The 20,712-nt window shown below is 38.1% G+C and overlaps 1 protein-coding gene across 1 annotated transcript in view; it reads left to right on the forward strand.

Moving 5' to 3' along the window:
• The window catches only part of LOC100224151 (dual specificity calcium/calmodulin-dependent 3',5'-cyclic nucleotide phosphodiesterase 1C), a 131,767-nt gene that overhangs the window by 14,076 nt on the left and 96,979 nt on the right, over nt 1–20,712 (forward strand). Inside the window, exon 2 of the mRNA XM_030265644.4 lies at nt 11,985–12,011. Coding sequence (XP_030121504.2) covers nt 11,985–12,011 — 27 coding nt within the window. The remainder of the gene's footprint in view (nt 1–11,984; nt 12,012–20,712) is intronic.

Raw genomic sequence — 20,712 nt, forward strand, 5'->3', positions numbered from 1 at the left:
AGCTATGTAAATATGCTGAATAACTTGAAGTAAATTATAATATGGTCCCACCTAGCCTTACATTCTGTGAAATGTCAAATTTCAGTTTGAATAACCTAACATATTTACCTTATTAAGGCATATCTGCCCCTCTTCTGAGCCAGAGGCAGGGAACTTGACTCCTCCCTAACAGCAAGCAAACTTTTAAAAGCTAGATTTGCTGTCTCAACCATAGCACCCACTATACGGAAAGGACAGGACTTACTTATTTAAATATATCTTTCTATCTGGGGCTTCTGATGACATATCTCACTCCTTCCCCTATGGTTTCGGTACCATCTAGATACTTGTGAGACAGCTGGTAGCAGGATGGAGTAGGGTCTTAAATAAAATCTTGCACAACCTCCTTCATTCTCTGTGAACATGCTCAGAACCTGTTCCCATCTACTCATCTGCCCATCCCAGTTCTCTCTCCCAAAATTTCCTCCTGTGTGGCAAGATATTCCTATGTTGAGATCACAGGACAGTGTTTTTGAGCTTGCAGATGGCAGTACTGCCATCTTTCTCTTCACCTTCCTCACTTCCTTCTCTTTACCCTCATGTCTAATTCAATGGATCCAGCTGTGCGTCATCACATCTGGCATTTATGCCTAGGGAGGGGAGGAACAAAAGATGGGCAACTTTCTTTACTCTGCAGAAAATAATGTTGTCGTGATACAGAAATGGTGTGAACAGAGCAGCAGGCGTCCTGACAAAGATGATGAAACCCTGCTGCAAGCATCAATTTTGGAGATAAGAGCCTCTGTGAAACCACTTCTCTACAAACACAGAGAAGTGTTTGCTAGCTATCCCAGAAACCCATCATCACTCACATTACTTTCCTCTGTAATGTCTCTGCTCCTGAAGATGTGCTGAGTTCCAGGAAGCCTAGAAAAAGAGCATTGGTTCTCCATGAGAAGTTTAAAAGTTGCATTTTCCTAAGAGTGACATTTAATATCTGGCCTGCTAGTGAAGAAGCATTATCAGGACAGCAGCAGTCATGAGTGTTACAAATTAATGTTGTCACAAATTAGCAGTCACAAATTAGTGTTGCTAAAAGGCTTGAAAAATTTTCAAAGTCTACCATGGTGCTGAAGGAGGGGAAAGTTTGGACGTGGGGATGGGGAAGTGAACCTTCTTTTGGAAAGGGAACACTTCCTCTTCATGTAGAAACTTTTTCTCCCAGTGTTTAGGCTTCAACAGTAATCTAAGTGCTTTAGATTGCAACCCAGAGTCAGGAAAGGATCTGGCACAAACACATGAGATTTAAAATTCTGCGTCATACCAGCTGTTAACAGATGTTAACAAACAGAAGGGTAGGTTGTGTTTGGGGGGAGGAAGATTGGAGGGGGAAACAGTAACAAACAACATTTAGATCTAAAAATAGCAACAAATAGATTTACTAAAGCTTAGGGCTAGATGCAAATTTGTTTAGTGACTTTATGCACACAGCCTGTGTGGCCTGATGTAATTCCAGTCTATGTTTCCTATCTTCATATTTTGCCCAGAATATGAAGAATGATTCCCACCTCCCCATTTTCATGCATGCTATAACTTCACAGAGCCATCCTGCACAAGAAAAGCTGGACAGCTGACAGCTGGCTCCTACAGACTCTGAATATGTTAGTTTTACATGGTAGCAATGATTAAAATAAGTTTTTAACCTCTATATGCTATTTTCTTTTCAGAAAGGTCTAACACCTTTTTGCCACTGGGACAGTGGAGTTCCTGCTAAACAGTATTATGTACTTCATGACACATCGTGACACATCAATATTGCATATATATGTGCTCTGCAAAGTTCTGCTGTGTCTTATTCCCAGTACACTCCTTGTTGATTCATTTTCATTACTTTCTTCTTAGTGAAATGAACAGCTAAATATAGCTAAAAGATGCCCAGTAAAGACTGTGTATGTCCTTTTTCTGAGACATTTTACTAGCAAGGAAAAGGCATCCCACACATTGACATCAGTTGTTGCCATGTAAACACCCTGTGAAGCACATTTATGCTCCAAAAAGTGGCTGAAGGGTATTCTTCCCTCTTGGCTCCTCTGATCCCATTGTGCACTAAGTGCCACATTGTCTTTCAGTGGGAGAGACTACAGAATAAACATGTTGAAGTACCAACCATCTTGTACTTTGCAGGTCACCACCTTTACTAATTTCAAAGCTAAAAGTTCCTTAAGTAATTTATAGTGGCCGACTGATGTTCCCCCCTCCTCTCAGCCCCTAAATTATCAGGCTAGCCCAGAGATCCGAGGCTTTGAGGGGAGGAATATCAGGAGATGGCAAAGATTTCCAAAAGAGGCTCTTACTCCAATATATGTTGGTTCAGGTCTCTTTATTCTGTGTTGTCCATGGGGAGAGCGGGGCAAAGAGGACGAACAGGAAATGTCAGGGGTTTATCTAGGCTTTGGATAGGGAGGGCTTCTTGGCTCTCCACCAACCCTGTCAGGGCAGGAAGGAGGGGTCCAGGGTTATCTGATCAGAGTCACAGGGGTCCCGGGGAATGGGGAACAGAATGCCCATGAGCACAATGTAACAGCCAGCTAGATAGTAGAAGAGATATTTAGAGATAGATATTTAGAGAGGCTAAATATATATATATATTTCCAAGCATAAATATGTGAAGGCCCTATACTATAATGGTTTGACTTTTTTTTTTTTTACTTCTGAAGGATGAATACTGAAACTGCTCTATATTCTTTTTAGACCATAGGACTTTATTTCCCTGAAATGTACTTTCCTGTAACTGGATTTTTATGAGTCTGCACTCTCTTGAGAATGTGATTTGCATGAACTACAAGAGAATTTGCTTGTTGTGTGCTGTGAAAAAGCAGAATGAGCAGTAGATTGCATTCTTTCAAAGGGTTAGATTTTCAGAAACAGACTAATTTTCCTTTTTACTTTATATTTTTCTTCAGCTGAATTCACACCAAATACTATAGAAGGAGCTTTTAGCTGTTGTGGTTCTTTTTCTTTGTTTGTGGTTTTGGTTGTTTTGTTTCATCTTTTGCATGAGAAATTAAGGAAAACTGAGAAAATACAGAGGAAGAACCTCAAAATGTCAGTAGTTGTACTGGCTATGTACAAAATCTACATGAGTGAAATAATATCTTTAGAAGTTTTTAAAACAAAATTTGCTGACTTCTTTTGTAGTTGAGAAGTCAAAAGCCCAGTCAGGTCTATTTTCCAATACAAAGCCATTTCACTAGTGAATTTGAATTTACCCTTCTGATTTGGTGGTATTGAAAACTTTGGAGATACAGCTGAAGCACTAATTTGTCCCTGCAGTGTTTCCTCTGCTCCTTGCAGATCCTTGTACTTCAGACTGTCTTGCTCAAAACCGTCCTAAGCATACAGTATTCAATACAGATCAATTAAGTAAACCTTGCCTATGTTGCTTTTTTGCCTCTTTCAGTATACATAATGTGCCATGAAAAAAATACACTGAAGTTAACTTTCTTCTTCTGATAGCTGGTGTTACTTATCAAAGTTTGAGCAAGTCATGATTGTCCTTTTATGAAAAATGCCAATCACTTGTTTTAAAATTTTAAAAGTTTAATAGTAATAAAATAGTTATTAAAAAACAGTAATAAAAATTAGAGCAATAATAATTTGGACAATGAGTGTTAGGACAATAAAGAACAATGAAAAACAAAGAATTATGGATGCCCGGATGCTTTGCTCAAGAAAGCATGTCTGCTAATAAAGGAATAATCCTTAAAAGCTATTGCCCATTGCATATCCATATGTCTCATACATGACACAAATATTCCTTTCAAATTAGGAATTTTTCTGTTTTCTGTCAACTTTTCCCTCATCCTGTAAATCAATCCTTTCACCTCCAGGGTGTCTAGAAGAAGTCAAGCATGGTCCGATAAAGAGGCCATAAAACACCATCTTGGAATTTTTGGGTGTCCTGTTGCTGTTATCTCTATGTGAAGAATTTCTTGATTATCTTATCCATTCTGTGTGCTGGTCACAAAAAGGTATCTTACATCACATAGCTTCTATTTTAATATGACACTATAGCCTAAAACTCTATTTACCACACTACTTAAAAAAGACTAACACATCATTATTAAAAAAGGATTAATGATACATTACTTTCAAACATAACATATATAGTATTCATTTTAATATTTGTGAAGAGCCAATCATATAATATGCATTTTTTTTACACTTTGTTGAAATGAAGCTAAACAAAATTATGTCAACTGGTCATAAATCATTTTTATGTCAGTGGAAAAGAAGGTACCTTTAACTAATACAACTCTCACAGTATTGCTTGAATAAAAGTATTATAATTGTATATAGTTCTGTCCAAGGTCAATAGAGTTGATTTTACACTAGCCTTGGGAGATAAGATCAAGGCATGGGTCAAGTTTGTAGTGCCAAATAGTTCAAGTCAGTTGTATCTTTATTATCAGCAGGAACAGATCTCAAAAGCAACTCCCTTCTTACAGGTCTCCTTTTCCCCTTCTTCTTTGTCCCTCTCCATTCTTGAATCCTGCTTTGCTAGGGAGCTGGTGCCCAGCACTCAGTAGGAAAAATGAAGGACTTTGTACTTAAATGCAATTAAAGATCATCAGCTCTCAAGACAGCATATAGTATAATAACATTGTTAAACTCAGTCTACTCAGATCATATCCATAACACCCATTTGTAATACCTCTAGGCTCTGTTCACTCTTTACTAAATGTGTAGAGAAGGGATTTTAGCTCTCCTGAGCATTTACTGCAGAAGAAATTCCTGACTGACTGTGATCACAGAGGCTATTTTGTAAGAAGAATTTAAACCCGTTGCCTTTCCAGCTATGATTGACATCTACTCAGTACACATATTAGACATGAAATGATCAGGTAGGAAACTGCTTTCTAAGCCACAGGTAAGAGCCCTGCAGTGACAAAAGGTCACAGCTAAGCAGAGGCAGAACAAGGGACATCAATTGATCATACGCACTAATGATTGCAATAATTTTTGAAGATGAAGCTGTAAGTTTCTTTTTTGTTGTTCTTTAGAAAACTTGATAGTTAGACAGGTGAAATCCAATGGTCAGCCAGATTAACTAAAGTTTTTTAAAATAGTGTTTTCCTTGGACAAAATCAGACTATATTTTCTGGCTTTGAATTACTTACATATGTTATTTATTAACTGTGACCTGTTGTGTTTCTCACCTGTCTTGTTTCCATTTCTGTTGAAATAATTCTATCAGTTTGAGGTTGTGAGCACTTCTTTTCTTTGTGTACCTTCACCATGCATACCCATACGTTGGAGCACACAGGCTTTTCTAATCTACTTCAAATGAGATGAGTGCCTCATCCTCTCATGATTTCAGGATGTCCCCACATAGTTCAGGGCCTGATTTAAAATTATTTCCTTGTTTTTAAAAAATTCCACATAAACCCTCCATCAAATTTCAAGTATCAGCTGAAATTTTACCTTCTTTCCTCACCCGTTTCTTACTGTTTCCTCTCCTCTGCTCCTCTGAGATTGTATTGTTTTTAACTTAGCACAGTATTCTGATAAACAGCCCATGTGGCAGAAAAAATATAATTTTTTTGCTATTATTGACTGAAGTGTGAGTAAAGCAAGAAAGGGCATAATTCTGTATAAACTAAAGATTTAAAAACCTGTCAGGAACTGATGGTATTATACTATCAGTAAAGTCTGGTCATCTCAACATATTTCTGTGAATTCTGGTCAAGGCTCCCATGGGATCCTGTGCTTTGCCAGATGCTGTAGTGCGTGCTGTGAGATTGGGGTTTTGGGAGTTTATTTATACTCAGTTATTAATATAGACTTTGGTAATGTAACATAAATGCATCTCTAATCCTGTAGTGATGATTATTTGGTAATGCACTGCGTGATTGAGAATATTGAGCTGCTGAGAGAGAAGATTTTCAATTTATTTAAGTGATCCTGCCAGTCAGCTTGATCTCAGCTTCCAGCCACCTCTCCTTTTGAGTGATGCACAGAGGGACAATGCCTATCCCAAACTACTATGCCACTGCGATACGCAAGATGGCACCTGAGCTTGGGAGCTTGGAAATGCTCTTAAATCCTTCTGTCTAGACATGGTTGCCAAGGGAAAATCTTGGGAATTCTGGACCCATTAGTTGGAATGGCCTGGGGTCAAGAGCAGTAAACATTACAGAAAAACATAGCGGAGGGAGGTCATTTAGAAAAACATAGACTCACCAATGGGTAAAAAAGGAGCAGAAAAAATCTTCCAGATGTCACTTGTAGACAGACATTTTTCTCTTTTGCCAAATTTCATTGTTTCACTGTTGGTTTGCTAAACTACAAAATAGGATTTTAGTAGTGTTATCTTAATACTAATTTTAATATCAAGAAACCCATCTCTGGCAGGAAAGAAAGGAAAAGGATCTGAGAGAATGTGTGTGTTATGATATGGATATTTCACTCCAGTAAGGTGGCTTTTTTTTTTCCAAATGAGTTGGTCATAGGAGCCCTGCAGGGAAGCAGAGATTATTAGCTCTAGCTTGTGTGAGCTATGGATGTAGTGGGATTCCACTATTAAAGGACATTATTGTGTGCTTTTATTGACAGGTGACTAAGCTTTCTCCTCATATCTAATGCTAATTATAAAGCTTTTTAAATATAGGAAGAAAAATATTCTTTCTCCTTGAGCCTATGAACAACCAATATTAGCTTGCCACATCTTGTAGCAACTGTTTTCCTAAACAATTGTAGTTCCTCTGAAGAAGTAGCTTTTGCAAAATGATCCTCTTCAGGCAGGAGGAACGATCCCTTTTCTCTAATCGTGCTTTACAATGTCAGTGACAACACTAAGGGTATGGCACGCAAGCTCTGATGAGGCTTGCTGCATCAGCTGAAGGAGTTCATATACTGGTAGTTTTTCTTCTCTGCAGAGTGGCCAGTAAGGAGTGTATTTCAGATATGACAGACAAAATCTGGCACCTTTGCTAAAAGTCACCATTGTTGGCAGTTTAAGCCAAAAGGTTGAACCTTGCACGGAGGCAACTGATGTTTGGAGGTGTGCTCATGTCTGCCAGCCAGGCTGTGGGGATGCAGACCTGTGGCAGGGCACCGCATACAAGGCAGCTGCTGGCAGTAAGTTTTTAACCACTGCAGCAGATTCATTTTTAGCTAGTCTATTTGTGCCATAAAAAGTTTTTGCCCTCTTTTTTCAGTAAGAAACACAGATCCAGCCTGAAAACACATGCTATGCTAGATCTAGGCTTCTGCACTCTCAGCTGGAGGTACAACGAGAGCACAGGTCACCGAGTTTTAGGGACTTCAAAAGATCCAACTGCTTTGACCAACTATGTGTACCCTCTGAACTTATTGCAACAGCCAAGCAAAACAAAACACATTAGATGAAGCCACTGTGAGTGCTTATTGTGAGCTTCAGCCTTAAAATGGAGCCATTCCACGGTCTCAGCAGCCAAAGGAGAGTCTTCTCACGCTTGTCATTCCTGAACTGGGAATATCAATGCATTCAAAAGTGTCATCTGCATTCAAATGTGTGTATCTTAGGCCATCAGTCACACATCCACCAGCTGGTGGCCTAAGTCTGATCACTGCAGTGAAGGTAGAAGCCTGCAGAGCCTTTTTCCAAGGGTAGATATAGCCCCTAATCTCTAGCAGAGTGTGAGCAGAGTGTGAGATTAACTTTCAAATTCTAGTATATATTTTCAAGGATGAAACTAGGCAAAGATCCCTCTATTACTTATGCAGCACCCACAGGTTTATCCATACCCTGAAAAGATGCCATTAATACCAAACCCTGTGGAATGAATGTGGAATAACACCATATTAACCAAACCACTATTATGAGTAAAAATAATTAAGTGTTTAGTAATTTTTCAGAGGTTGTGTAGGAGTGAAATAGCAATTCATATAGCTAGTTGATATTATGAGTTGTATGATTATGGGGCAAAACCAGGTCCGCTGACAGAATTACTTAATTCCCCCAACCCCTCTGTCCTCACTTCTCTCTGTACCTACTCAGTTGACTCACACAACTCTCAGAAGACTAAGGTCTGAGAGCATCACTACCTAATGCATGCACGGATTTTGCGTATTTGTATTATATTCTCTTCATTTCCAGGTTCCTAGATGCAGAGGAAGGGCAGGAGCATTTTTGCAAAAACTCCAATGCAGTGTTACTTGGGCTCAAGTAATGAATTGTTGTGTAAAACCCTGAAGAGATAATAAATTAATGGAAAAGTGCCAGAAGGGGAAATACAGGGAAAAGCAATTTGGCTGAGGGTGCAATGGAATTAAATAGTAAAATTAGAAACATAACCCTGTGAATAGACAACCTTGAAGAAGTTGATGGGCATCAAAGCACAAAGATAAATTTTTTTATCTGTTTATTTCAATGGGAATTTTGTGGCCATACAGCGTAGCAATTTACATCTTATTGAAGATTAAATACCTTCAAAAATATGTCCTAATTTTATATTGGGCCAGTATGCTGTCTTTATTTCTCTGGCTACAAGAAGGATTCCTCCTCAGAAGATGAGATACTAAAATAGTCAACTCAACATTTTTGTTAACTTTATGGTTTCTGATTTTAAAAATTTCATTTTACCTACTACTTCAATTACAAAATATCTACCTTTAAGTGTCTCACTGCTCTTTTTTTTTTTTTTTTTTTTTTTTCCATTAGGCTCTAGCAGCTTTCTTGGACTAGGACTGACTCACTTCATACTATATTCATGCAAGTGTAACTGCATTAAGTTCAGTTAAGTTATTTTTAGTTTACACTGGTTGTAGAGGGCCTACCTAATGTGAGTCACTTGATAATTCTCTTAAGCATGAAAAATACCCCTACTTTGTTCTAATTATTTTTTTTAGTGTAAGCTAAATATAAACTTCTGAATAATACATTCCACAGCAAGGAACAGGAATTGAGTGGATGTGGCAGTCTGAGCATGACATGTGCATTGAGAAAAGAAACTGAACTTACACAGATTTGGTAATATCAATATGCCTCTTTTCAGGCATGAGCACAGGATGGCTCACAGATGTGGAAATCTGTAAAATTACCTACTTTAAATCTGTCTCATTCTTTCTATCCTGGGAAAGAGATATAGCTTGGGTTGGTTAAAAAAAAAGAAAATTCCCTTGGGTTTGACTGGAAGTGTGCCTGTTCCTAGGTTTATTCTAGAGCATCTGCTAAAAGCAATTTCATAGATAGTTCCTCTTTTCATAGACTCTCCTGGGGACATAAATCAAGATATCTTGTCCAACATATATATTTTTTAACAAACAAACAAACAAACAAAATTCCTTATAACAAAACAACCTCAAAAAACAACAACAAAAAAGACCCTGGAAACCAAATCAAACCTAAATCCAGCCCCCTCCAGTTTCCTCTTGTTAATGCACACATGGTTGCTGATTCAAGCCAGTCTCTGATGCTGCCTGTGGTATTAAAGAAGTAATTTCTAATTCCTTTGTTTCCAGTGGTCTCTTTTAATGGAAGGCATGTCTAAGTGGTGGTTTAACCATAAAGAAGATAGATGTTGACATTGTGTTTCCAAAAACAAGCTGAATATTATATCCACAAAAAGTTATATGCTATCAACAACATTTTTTAATAATGTGGTGAGTAGCATTGTTAGACCTTGTTTTTTGAGATGCTGAAAGTTCAAGCATACAGAATTTTTTTCCTGGATATCAGAATTTGCTGATGGTGTTTCTTTTAAAGCATGTGCATGCAGTAGTGATACCGAATATATAAACAAATGTTCCTCTAGTTATATTGTCTTCAAGTGTAAATTGCAAATTCAGTCAGTGCTTGGAAAAGCAGTCACTAATTTGGTGCATGTAAAATTTATCTGTGATTGGACAGCAGATGTGGAAACAATAACAACAATAAAAAACTGTGTATAAGTTTTTAAAAATTTCTATGACTTAGGAAAATTCTTTTTTTCCTAGTACTGTCATCTGTGATAGTACAGCTTTCTAATCTATTAAAAGTATTCTTGAATGAAAGGAACATTAAAGGTGTAAATGATCAGAAAATTCATGCTATTAATCAAAAGTAAACAACACCCTAAGACTGGAGTTAATGAATTTTATCTTTGCTCAAATGTCTGAAAGAGAAACATTTTATAACATTATATGAAAGTCACTAACCAATGAAAGTAAAATTAGTTTTGACAGTGTTGGAATGAACCATAACAGCAAATACTTTCATTTTAAAACTTCAACAAATTTATATTTCTTGGAAATAAAATCTTCTAATTAGTGTGCATTAGACTGGCCAATCAGACGGGCTATTTTTCAGCAGATTTTTTTTTTTTTTTTTGTCAGAAAACATAATGAAGTCTTTATTAGTCAGAGTTCCTAATGTACAGTATTCAAAACAAAAGTTCTCCTTTTCATCTTCCTGTAATGAAAATGAAAAATTCTCATAGAATAAGATTTGTCCAGTTGCATTTCTGCTTTTATGTGTCAACATTCTTAACATCAGTAAGCTACAAACTTGATACTGCTATGAATATTTTCTCTTTTACTCCTTTGCATAATTTCAAGTTTAAATAAGTAATTCTTCACACAGCAAATTGTAAATGAAATATTTTTTCAAGTAGCTATTTAGTATGTTTGTGATTCCAACATGGTCGGAATATAGAAGCGGGTACAACCACAAGTACAATTTGTAAAGGTATTTGTTGGATGAAACATTTTACAGTCAGGAGACATTATTCATGGTTCTTGTTAAGTAGAAATCAGCACTACATTCAATTTTGCCATGTTTCTTATTTGTAAAGAAAGTTACTCCTTGTTTGGCTTTTTTTAGGCCCACCCTAGCTACAATTTTCCATGTACAATAGTATCAGAAATGAAAGAAGTAAACTCAATGCTAATAGCTGTACATCTATTTTAACAATATTACCTACACATTGAAAGTGATGGGAATGTCTGTCAATATATTGCTAAATAACAGGGCACACCTCATCACAGTCCACATTGAAAATTGTTTCAGTCACTATTTGTGAAGTTTAAATATCATTAATTTTACTTTAGAACATAAAAGCAGAGCTGAGTTCAAGTAAATTAATGCCATGTTTTGCCAGCCTCTGTGCAAAGCCTTTGGAGACAGCTGCAGAAACAGCAGCTCACGGACAACATACAGTGCTGATACACCCCTGCAGGTAACTGTACAGACACACAGACAGCTATGCAGAAAGGCGTATATTGCCGTTTTGTGTATTGCCTTACTATGTGCATTGACAGCCTGTGTCATTACCTGCTGTTGAAGACAAAATCCACCATGATAAGACAAGTAAGAGGTTTACAGCCTTTGCTGTAACTGGTGTGGTGTAAACACAGGGGTAGAGAAGAAGTCCTATATGCTTATCTGCTCTTGCCATTCCTAGTCCTGGGTTAAGGTCTGTAAGGTCTGAAGATAGGCACAACAAAGTGAAGCTCTGTGATGGGTTATCTGGAATTTGTTGGAGTAGAGAACTTGCTAGGATCTAGACTTTCTTTTTAGAGAGAGACTGCTCGAAAACCACTGGGGTTTTCCACTGAGTGACCACAGAGAATCTGGTTGGATACATTTCATTACTCCATGTTAATGGGATCTTCACAGATGTTATCTTACTTATATGGCGTATGAGAGACATAAATGTTACAACTAGTAAATACAAGTACACTTCTGACACTTGGACTTCCTGCTAAGTCATTTAGAATAGGATTTTTTTTTTTTTTTTTTGCAGTTGCAACAACCCTTTCTCACAAGAAAGGGTAGTATGTGCATACAAGCAAACACAAGTTTTTCTCCTGAATTTAGTGGCAACCACCACTGAGGTTAGTAGAAGGGAATGGCTACATCAGGTTTGGGACAATCTTATGGGAGAAGTGACTTCACTGAATTGCTCCTGATTTCTAACCCTCTCTTTTTTCCTTCTTGCCTGTGAAGACTTCTCATCTCAGTTGTATTTTTTCTTTTCCTGCAGGAGAAAATATAAGAAAACATCACAGAGGTAAGAGTAAAACACAGAGGACTGGAAGGCATTTGTGAGTAATTTGTCTCTTTGTTAGGGGGTTTGAAAAAGGATTTTCTTATTACCAGGTTGGTGGTTTTCTTTTTTTTTTTTTTTTTTTTTTTTCCCTGGGGAAATGCCATTCTACTGATTTTTTCCCACTTTGAAGGACCATCTTGTGCTGCTGCCTGGGGAAATGCCAGTCTACTGATTATTTCCCACTTTGAAGGACCATCTTGTGCTGCTGCTGCTCCCAATCTCCTTTCCTGCTAATGGTAGTCTTCCCCTCTGATGTTGGTGGTAATTCTCTATGAGCAAGGACAGAAATATTTGTCCTAACATCACACCATTTTTTCTGCAAGATCTACCGGCTCTAACTTGTATTGTTTGCTTATTCTGTAATAACAAAATGAATTGCAGGCTTGTAGAGTTACTAATAATCTGTGCCATTGCAGTAGACTGAAGGAAAATGTGAATCCTCTTGATTAAGAGTCCATCTTACAGCCTTCAGATGTACTTATCTTACTCCTTCCTTGTAGGTGGCAGGCTCAATGGGGGTCTTTGACAGATAAATTTTCTTGCTTTGGAACCCTTGAGCATGCTGGCAATTAAGCCAATGTTATGTCTTAATTGGCTAGGGTGTCATAGGCGCCACTTCTGTTTCCTGTAACCCTTTGCTGAAGATTATTGCTCTAATGCAGCAATGACAGGACAGGCTATAGGCACACTTGTGTGTCACAGCCACAAGAAACTGAATTGTGGTGGCTTGAGTCTCAGACAAGATGGGTTTAAGCTATGAGAGTTTAGTAAAATATATTGATTTGCAGATTTCTGTAGTGATCTGTGTAAGAGGGCATTGGATAATGTGAGACACAAGCACAGGAGAAGGTAAATATGCTCCTAGGTTTTTTTTCTAAATATGGGGCTGCCACTGTAGTTTTGTTTGCAGGTCTACTTTTCTCCCTATTTCCCTTGCTGCTGCAATGATTATTAATTAATTATGAACATTTCTCTGGCCACAGGTCTTCAGCTTCTGCAACAAGATTGTTTCCAGAATGAATACACTGTGAATGAATACACATTCCAGAATGAATACACAAACACACTGTGTTTGTGTGTATTTGTGAGTGCCTTGGACTGCTTGCGTTGTCCAAGCATTGCATTGAGTACTGTGCCTTATTTCAGTATCTTTTCTGTGTGCATAACTGTGACAATAGCAAGGCTTGTATTCAGCATCTCTTTTCTATGGGAGACTTTCTGTAAGCCTCAGAAGAGAGATGTATGTTCTATGAGTCCAGTACCTTCTTGTATTGATGATCTACATAGACTACAATATGTCAGTTTGTTTAAACATAGCATTACAGGGATAAATTTTGTGCCCTGTGGGATTCTGAACTTTCTGTTTTTTTCTCTTACTGTTACACATGCCAGCTGCCTGCCTGATGGTGTGCATCCTTGCAGCAATTTTGCAAATGGGCTTTCATGACCTTCTGATGTCTAAAATGATGTGAGCTCTGCAGAGGCCAAGAGGCCACTGCAGGGACCAGCATATGGCAACTGCTGAGCAGCTGCTCCTGATAACTAACCTTGCCCAATGGGTGCTGACTGCTGGCCCAGAGGGCTCTGTAGCACCACAAGCTAACTGTTATTTATGTCTAGGAACCACACATTGGCAGCACCTAGGGAAACCTAGATGGCTAGTAAGATTCTGCCTTGAATTTTCCACCTGCTGAGTGATTAAGTATGATGCTAAATGGAAAATTGCACATACTGCCACCTGGTGCAAAAGTGTAACATCCAGCAAAAAGAAGTGGTAGGAGAGCAGCCCACTTAAAGTCTGGTTTTAACTAACACCTGTTGAGTTAGTAATTCCAGCAATGTGCATAAACGAAAGACTTGAGTCATGTTTCCAACTTCATTTCTCACATTCAGTTTTCTTTTTGCCTTTGATATGTTTTTCAAAACAATCATTGTGCTTCCTACATCACTGAGCTCTGAGGGTCTCTGACAGCTGAACTGAAATTATCTATTGCTTGCTTTTACATCTTCCTTTTGGTTCTATTTGGAGAGTGTTATCACATAAGAATGCCTACATGATAGTAGCAGCAGCTATATAGGAGAAATGGTGCTGTCCTTTGTACATTGCACTTGGTGTAAAGAAACAATTGCCTCTGAATGAAGACCTGTTGGAAAGGAAAATCAAATACATGTAAGAAAATAAATCAGATACATAAGAAAATGTAATGAGAAAGAGCCGAGGTAAAATTTGAGCTATCCTAAAAGTGTAATTAGAAATGACAAAGTGTGACTTTTACATTGATCATTCTGTTAATCATTGATCTGTTTATCACTGAGTTGACTTGAATGCTTTTGTAACAATAATATATTGGTATGATTTTTGTTATAAACTTCGAACTATCTAGACTTATAAATTTATAAATTATCTAGACAACCCTAACTTCACTAGTTGCAACCTGAATTGCATCTGAACTACTGAATGTGATGTAGATTATTCACAGCAATACCAGAGAAGTGGTATATTTAATCAATACTCAAGTCATTTTATCATTCTACTGTCTAGCTCCCTTTGGTAAGTGAACAGTAGCTCACTATGTAGTGAGGGGAGAGGTAGTCAGAAAGATGAAGAATGAGACAGGAAGCCAAAGCTCTGAACTTCCAGGTCCTGAGTTGGTTTTTTCACAATAAATTGGACTTTAGTTAGTCTTTAGAAGTGCCAAATTGCCTGCACTAGCTGAATTCACACAAGATGATGAACCTAGGTTAGGAGGAGATTGCCAATGGCTACTTGAAATTTTCGTTTTCCCTTCTAATGTTCTAGGAAGCTGTAGGTGCTGAGTATCTCCTATAAATATATGACAGCCCACAGCTGTCAGTCTTCAGGACAAATGGGAGTCTCAACAATCAAATCACACATGACCTCTTTTTAATTGTCCATATCAAAAAATTCACAGAGGATGTGAAAAATTAAACAATGTGTGAAATCACTTGTTTTAAAATTTTAAAAGTTTAATAGTAATAAAATGGTTATAAAAATAGTAAGACAAATTAGAGCAATAAGAATTTAGACAATCAGAGTTAGGACAATAAAAGACAATAAAAAACAAAGAACTAGAACGTTCAGATGCTTTCCTCTTGAAAGTGTGGCTCACTAACAAAGGATTAACCCTTAAAAGAAATAGTCTGTTGCATATTCATATATCTCATACATAATGCATACATTCCTTTCAAAATAGGGATTTCTCTGGTTATTGTCAACTTTCCTCCTTAATCTTGCTGACACCTAAAAGAGAGAAGGAGGTGTAATAAAGTTTGTGTTTTCTGATAAGGAGGCCTCTTGGGCATTTTGGTGTCTTGTTGCTGTTACCTCTGTGCGAAGAATTTCTTGATTATCTCATCTCTTTCTTGAGTTAGTTAAAAAGTATCTTACATAGCATCGTTCCTATTTTAACATTATATTATATCCTAAAACTATATTTAACACACTACTTAAAGATAATTAATACAGCATAACTTTCTAACATAACACATAATAATATTTTAATATTTGCGAAAAGCCAATAATAAAATATGCATTTTTCACATATGAGTACATGTTGTGCAGCTGTGAACATTTCATGCTCAGAAGAGTCCTAAAGCTTGCTATTTAGACAAATGGTATTCTGAAAGCAATCACTTCTTTTTGCCAACACCCAATTCTAGGAGGTACCAAATAGCACTCTGATGCCGCTGGGGTCAACCTTTATGGTGATATATGCCTGCAAATTATTCCAGTCTCATTAGGCACAGAACTAGTGTTTCCCACATGTTCAGATCATAGAATTAGCTTGCTTATGTGAAATGGAATTGCAACATAGCAAGCAAGAGTCAGAGGCTAGGTGTAGCTTGTCCAGCCAACTTTCATTTTGATAGGAAGTAGCAGCTATGCTGATGGTAGCTGCCACAAATAGAAGTGGAAGCTCCTCTCACTGTGTTAGTCTATGTGTCTCAGACTCACAGAAGAATTTTGGTAAAAAGGGATATTTGTAAGCCATGCATTCCAAACTCATGGTCATATCTCCTACTCACTGAAATGTGATATCATCCACAAATTCAGAAAGACTTGTTGCATCTGATAATCCAAATCACTGATAATGATCTTGAATAGCATTACCACCAACACCACACTCTTGGTGTCTTGGGTTTAGCCATGCCTAAGCTGCATTCAGAATGGACTAATTTCTCTTACCTCTTGAGTGAATTTAGAGCCTGTTTTGGGAGAAGTGTATCATTGCAGATAAACTTGCCTATTTACCAAATTTAAAGGTAGTTCATGCGTAGCATGAAAACACAGAGAGAGAGAGTAGGAGTTTGATGCACAGGAACTAGAAAAACATAGTATTTTCCTGAGAAAGGCTGGAATTTTTATGAGCAATACTCACATTTTTTCTCCTTCTGAACTGCTTTTTTCTTCATCTCCCTTTGAATACCACTTAGCTAAATGAGGAAGGGAGAGGATCTAAGGGATCCTCTTTTAATACTGCTGTCAGTATTAAAGGAGAGGATTCCAATTTGTGGAAGTTGTAGTTAAATGACTCTGAGGTGCAGAAAGAGGAAAATGGAACCAGAAATATGGATGCAATCTCTTAAATACAATCTCTGTCAGTGGATCCTAAGTCTTGCCTGAGGGAATGTTCTACACTCAGCCTCATGTTTGTGGAGTTTTATGCTTAAAGGGATTTCTGGTAGAAAAAGCCACTGAACATGTTTTGATCTTTGCTTGCCTCCATATTGCTAGTGTGGTTGTAGAAAATTCACTTAAACGTTGCAGCAAAATTTAGCCTTAGATGAAATAAAAGTCTGAAACCAGTAATAAGTATTTGGTAAACTATGAAGAAAAGGCAATCCTTCCAGGTCTCCAACTAAAATCAGCAGGAGGAGAGACAGGAGTTCCTACAGAGAATGCTTTGAAGAGCTACAGAATCGCAGAATGGGTGAGGCTGGAAAAGGGCAACAGTAGGTCATCTGTCCACCCTCCCTGCTTAAGCATGGTTATCCTAAAGCACATTGGACGGAATTGCATCCAGACAGTTCTTGAATATTTCCAGTGTGGAAGATTCCCCAACTTCTCTGGGCAATCTATTCCAGTGCATGGTCACCAGCACTCCTCATATTCAAGGGGAACTTCCTGTGCATTAGTTTCTGCCTGTTGCCTTTTCTCCTATTACTTGGCATCACCAATAAGAGCTTTGTTCTTGTGCCTTGGGAGGCTGACCTGGAGCAGAGGCTAGACAGAGTTAAAGGAATAAAGTAGGTATTTATTAAGAGGCCTTCAAAGGATACACCTTGGGCAGTACAAGAGCCTGGCCGTAGCTCTACCCAAGATGGACACAAGATGGACGACTGGTCACTAGTTTTGACACTTTTTAGTCCATTAACATATTGGAATCAACTGTCCAATTACAGCTTCCAGTTAGGAAGTCACATCCTCCTGATTTATTCTCTTCAACTCACCATTGTTTATACTTTTTGGGCCTGAAACTGCAAGGGTGTCCTTGGTTCTCAAGCTGGAAAAGGATTGTTTTGTCTAATTAAGCTGTGAAGAGAACTTACTAACACTTCACATGAAGTTTAGAGTTACACATTAATGCAGTACAAAATCTGAAAAATATGAAAGCTAAAACTTAAAGCATCAGTTCCATTCACTTGACACCCTCCCTTCAGATACTTATATATATTAATGAGGACCCCTCCCAGTCATCTCTTCTCAATTCTGAACAGGCCCAGCTCTCTCACCTTATTGTTTTAAGAGAGATCTTCCAGTCCCTTAATCATCTTTGTTGCCTGCCACTAGACCCACTTCAGGATCCTTATGTGTCTTGTTCTGAGGAGCCCAGAACTGGACACAGCACTTCAGTTGCGGCCTCACCAGGGCCCTCCCTCAACCTGTGGGCAATGCTCTTCCTAATGTATCTCAGGATGCCATTTGCCTTCTTGTCCACAAGGGCACACTGCTAGTTCCTTGACAGTTTTTTGTCCACCAAGAGCTACATTAAATTTCTCCTCCTTGCTCCTGTTTGTTTGTAAGAGGAACCTTCTCCTTCCTTCTTGATTATGAATAATTACGCTCATTATACCAAAGGTAGCTTTTGTGAATTTACCCTCAGCCCTCACGATCTACAGTTACCACAGCTCTGTTATTGGACTGTCTGGGTTGCAGCACGAGAAGGCGTGGGCTCCTTGTTTCTTCAGTGGATCCCCTCTTTGTCCAGCCATGTTGATTTTTGCTTTTCTCTGAGCTGTTTGCCTCTACTTTAATGTTTAATAACAGAAAGCTGATGTGTAAAAAAGAGCAGCTGTATCATTATTATTGTGCAAAGCCCCATTCATTTCCATGTTCATCTTAAAGAACATCTTAATTTCCCATTGTACTTTTGCTTCCGTTGCTCATTACAGTGTTTTATAGTCACTTCTTGGAAATATGTATCCTGGGCATACCTATCTCTTTTTGCATTGGAAGGGTCCACAACCTAAATCCTCTATTGAAGAGGATGGTCACAGCAAGATGTAGGTGATGCCAAACATAGGGACATTTGGGAGCCTTGAAAATGAGTTTGGAACATTTCAGGTCCTTTTTCCAAAGCTGTTCTTTTTCCATTCAAAGCTCTGGTAGGAAAAGACGGTAGGAATTGCTTCAAATTTGTTTTACCTACCACTTCTAAATTTAAATAGCAAAAATGGCACATACCTGATGCTGGAAAATTCTCAAATATTTGTATGTTCTGATGGATGTGTGGAGAGAGTAAGGGAAGAAATGAAGTGGTTGTACCTCTTCAAGTATTTATTGGGAAATTTTCAAGTAAAAGACATCTGAAGGCTAGGAGTGGAAGAAAAAATGGGTTAACCTCAATATATTTAATTTGGTAAAGGTCTGGTGTAAATATAAAAGGAAAAAACACTAATGTCTGTATTTCTGGCAGGGTGTACTGAATTCCTGACACAAAAAGCTTGTTGCCTCCTTATGGAGACAAGAAAGTTATCTCAGTTCTGCTACTCCCTTTGTGATTATCATTTGTAATATTACACTGTTGTATGTCTAATGAAGTATTTATGGAATCTCTTCTTCAGGAAAGATTAGAAGTAGAATCATGACAATTCTATTGAAGTGTGTTTCCTTAAATATCATGCTGTAAAAAGGAAGACATTCTTTAGGAAGGTGAAGAATGTAGGACTACTGAGAGAGACTTTAATTATGCATTTGATGGAATGGGGACCAATTCAAGGTGCCTGCTGAAGGCTTGCCATGCTCTGTAGTCCTCCCATGTTCTTTAGAGAAATGTGTAAATCCACAAAACCACATCTGGCTCCTCAGACTCTTCTCAGTTTATTTAGGGGTGTGTTTTTGCTGCTAAACTGCCTACAAGAAATGACAGTACTGACTTGCTGTTCACATGAATTTGTTTCACCACAAGCTCTCAGGTTTCTAGGAGTTTATTTTACTGGTATAATAAACCCTCTGCCCCAGAACTGTAAGTGGAAACTGTAGATTTGAAGTTATATGTTCTCGCAGGATTTCTGAAACCTCTGTGGGAGCTGGGGCCAGATGGGCAGCTGAAGAATGATCCCAGGGGATGGCAGAATCTCTGCATGATTGTTGTCAGAAAGCGTATCTCTACTCATGTGTTACCCCCTACTTTTTCTCTTTATGGCAGCAATAAGGCTGAGGTAGGTTTAAGGTCATTCTATTTCAGCTTATCCATTAGATATAAAGTGACAAACACATTACTTTTGAATGAGTTTCATAATTCTAAAAATGTAAAAATGTTTTTGCATTTCTTCTGGTTATCTTTTTATTCTTGTTAATTTTAAGAATATATTGAGTCTACATATATATTTTTTATTATACAACTAATGTTTATAACTTGTAATTAACTTGTTATATCCTTTGATTAGATTTAAATTTTCAGATTTTTTTACAACATAAAAGTTAGTGTCTTGAGTGATTGTTTGCAGACTAACAGAACTGTTTTATTAAAATCAGGTAAGGAACTGGTCTTTTTTCCCCTCTGTTCACTGAAGGAAAGAATAAAAGGCCACAGATAAATAACAGAGAGAATAACACCAGAAAGAAGAGAAACATAAGGAAGAGGACAAGGTCTGCATGCAGCTGTCATGGTTTGATGTGGCGCAATGCCAGCGCCCCCATGAAAATGCACCTTCCCAAATGAATGCTGTGAGATGCAATCCAGAACAGAGCGTGGCACCACCCAGAGAAAATCTGCCAGTGTGACACTCTCCTTTCCATGTCACAGTGCTCTCACCACCGTGCATGGACAGACACTGCTCATAGAGCTCCTTTAAGAATGCCCTTAAGGATGCCTTTAAGGATGCTTTGCCAAGGACCAAAAGAAACAACAGTTCTGTTTCTCATTTTGGGACCACAGTCCCCCCCATTTTCTTCCTCCCCTGAGGTCAAGGGTCTCAAGAACAGAGATCATCTTATTTCTGAAGACAGAGGGCAGCACCACACTCTCCTCAACTCTTCTCTGTTCCCTCCATTCCTGTGCTGGTAGTTGCTAAAGCAGGTCTCTTGGCTCACCATTGCATCCCCCGAAAATGCAGTCTCTGTTACAGGAGAAACTGGTTCAGTCTATGGATAACAAGAAAAGTCCAGCCAAAAGCCACTCCATCATCTCCTCCCACC

Source organism: Taeniopygia guttata, chromosome 2, assembly GCF_048771995.1.
Source record: "Taeniopygia guttata chromosome 2, bTaeGut7.mat, whole genome shotgun sequence".
Classification (NCBI taxonomy): domain Eukaryota; kingdom Metazoa; phylum Chordata; class Aves; order Passeriformes; family Estrildidae; genus Taeniopygia; species Taeniopygia guttata.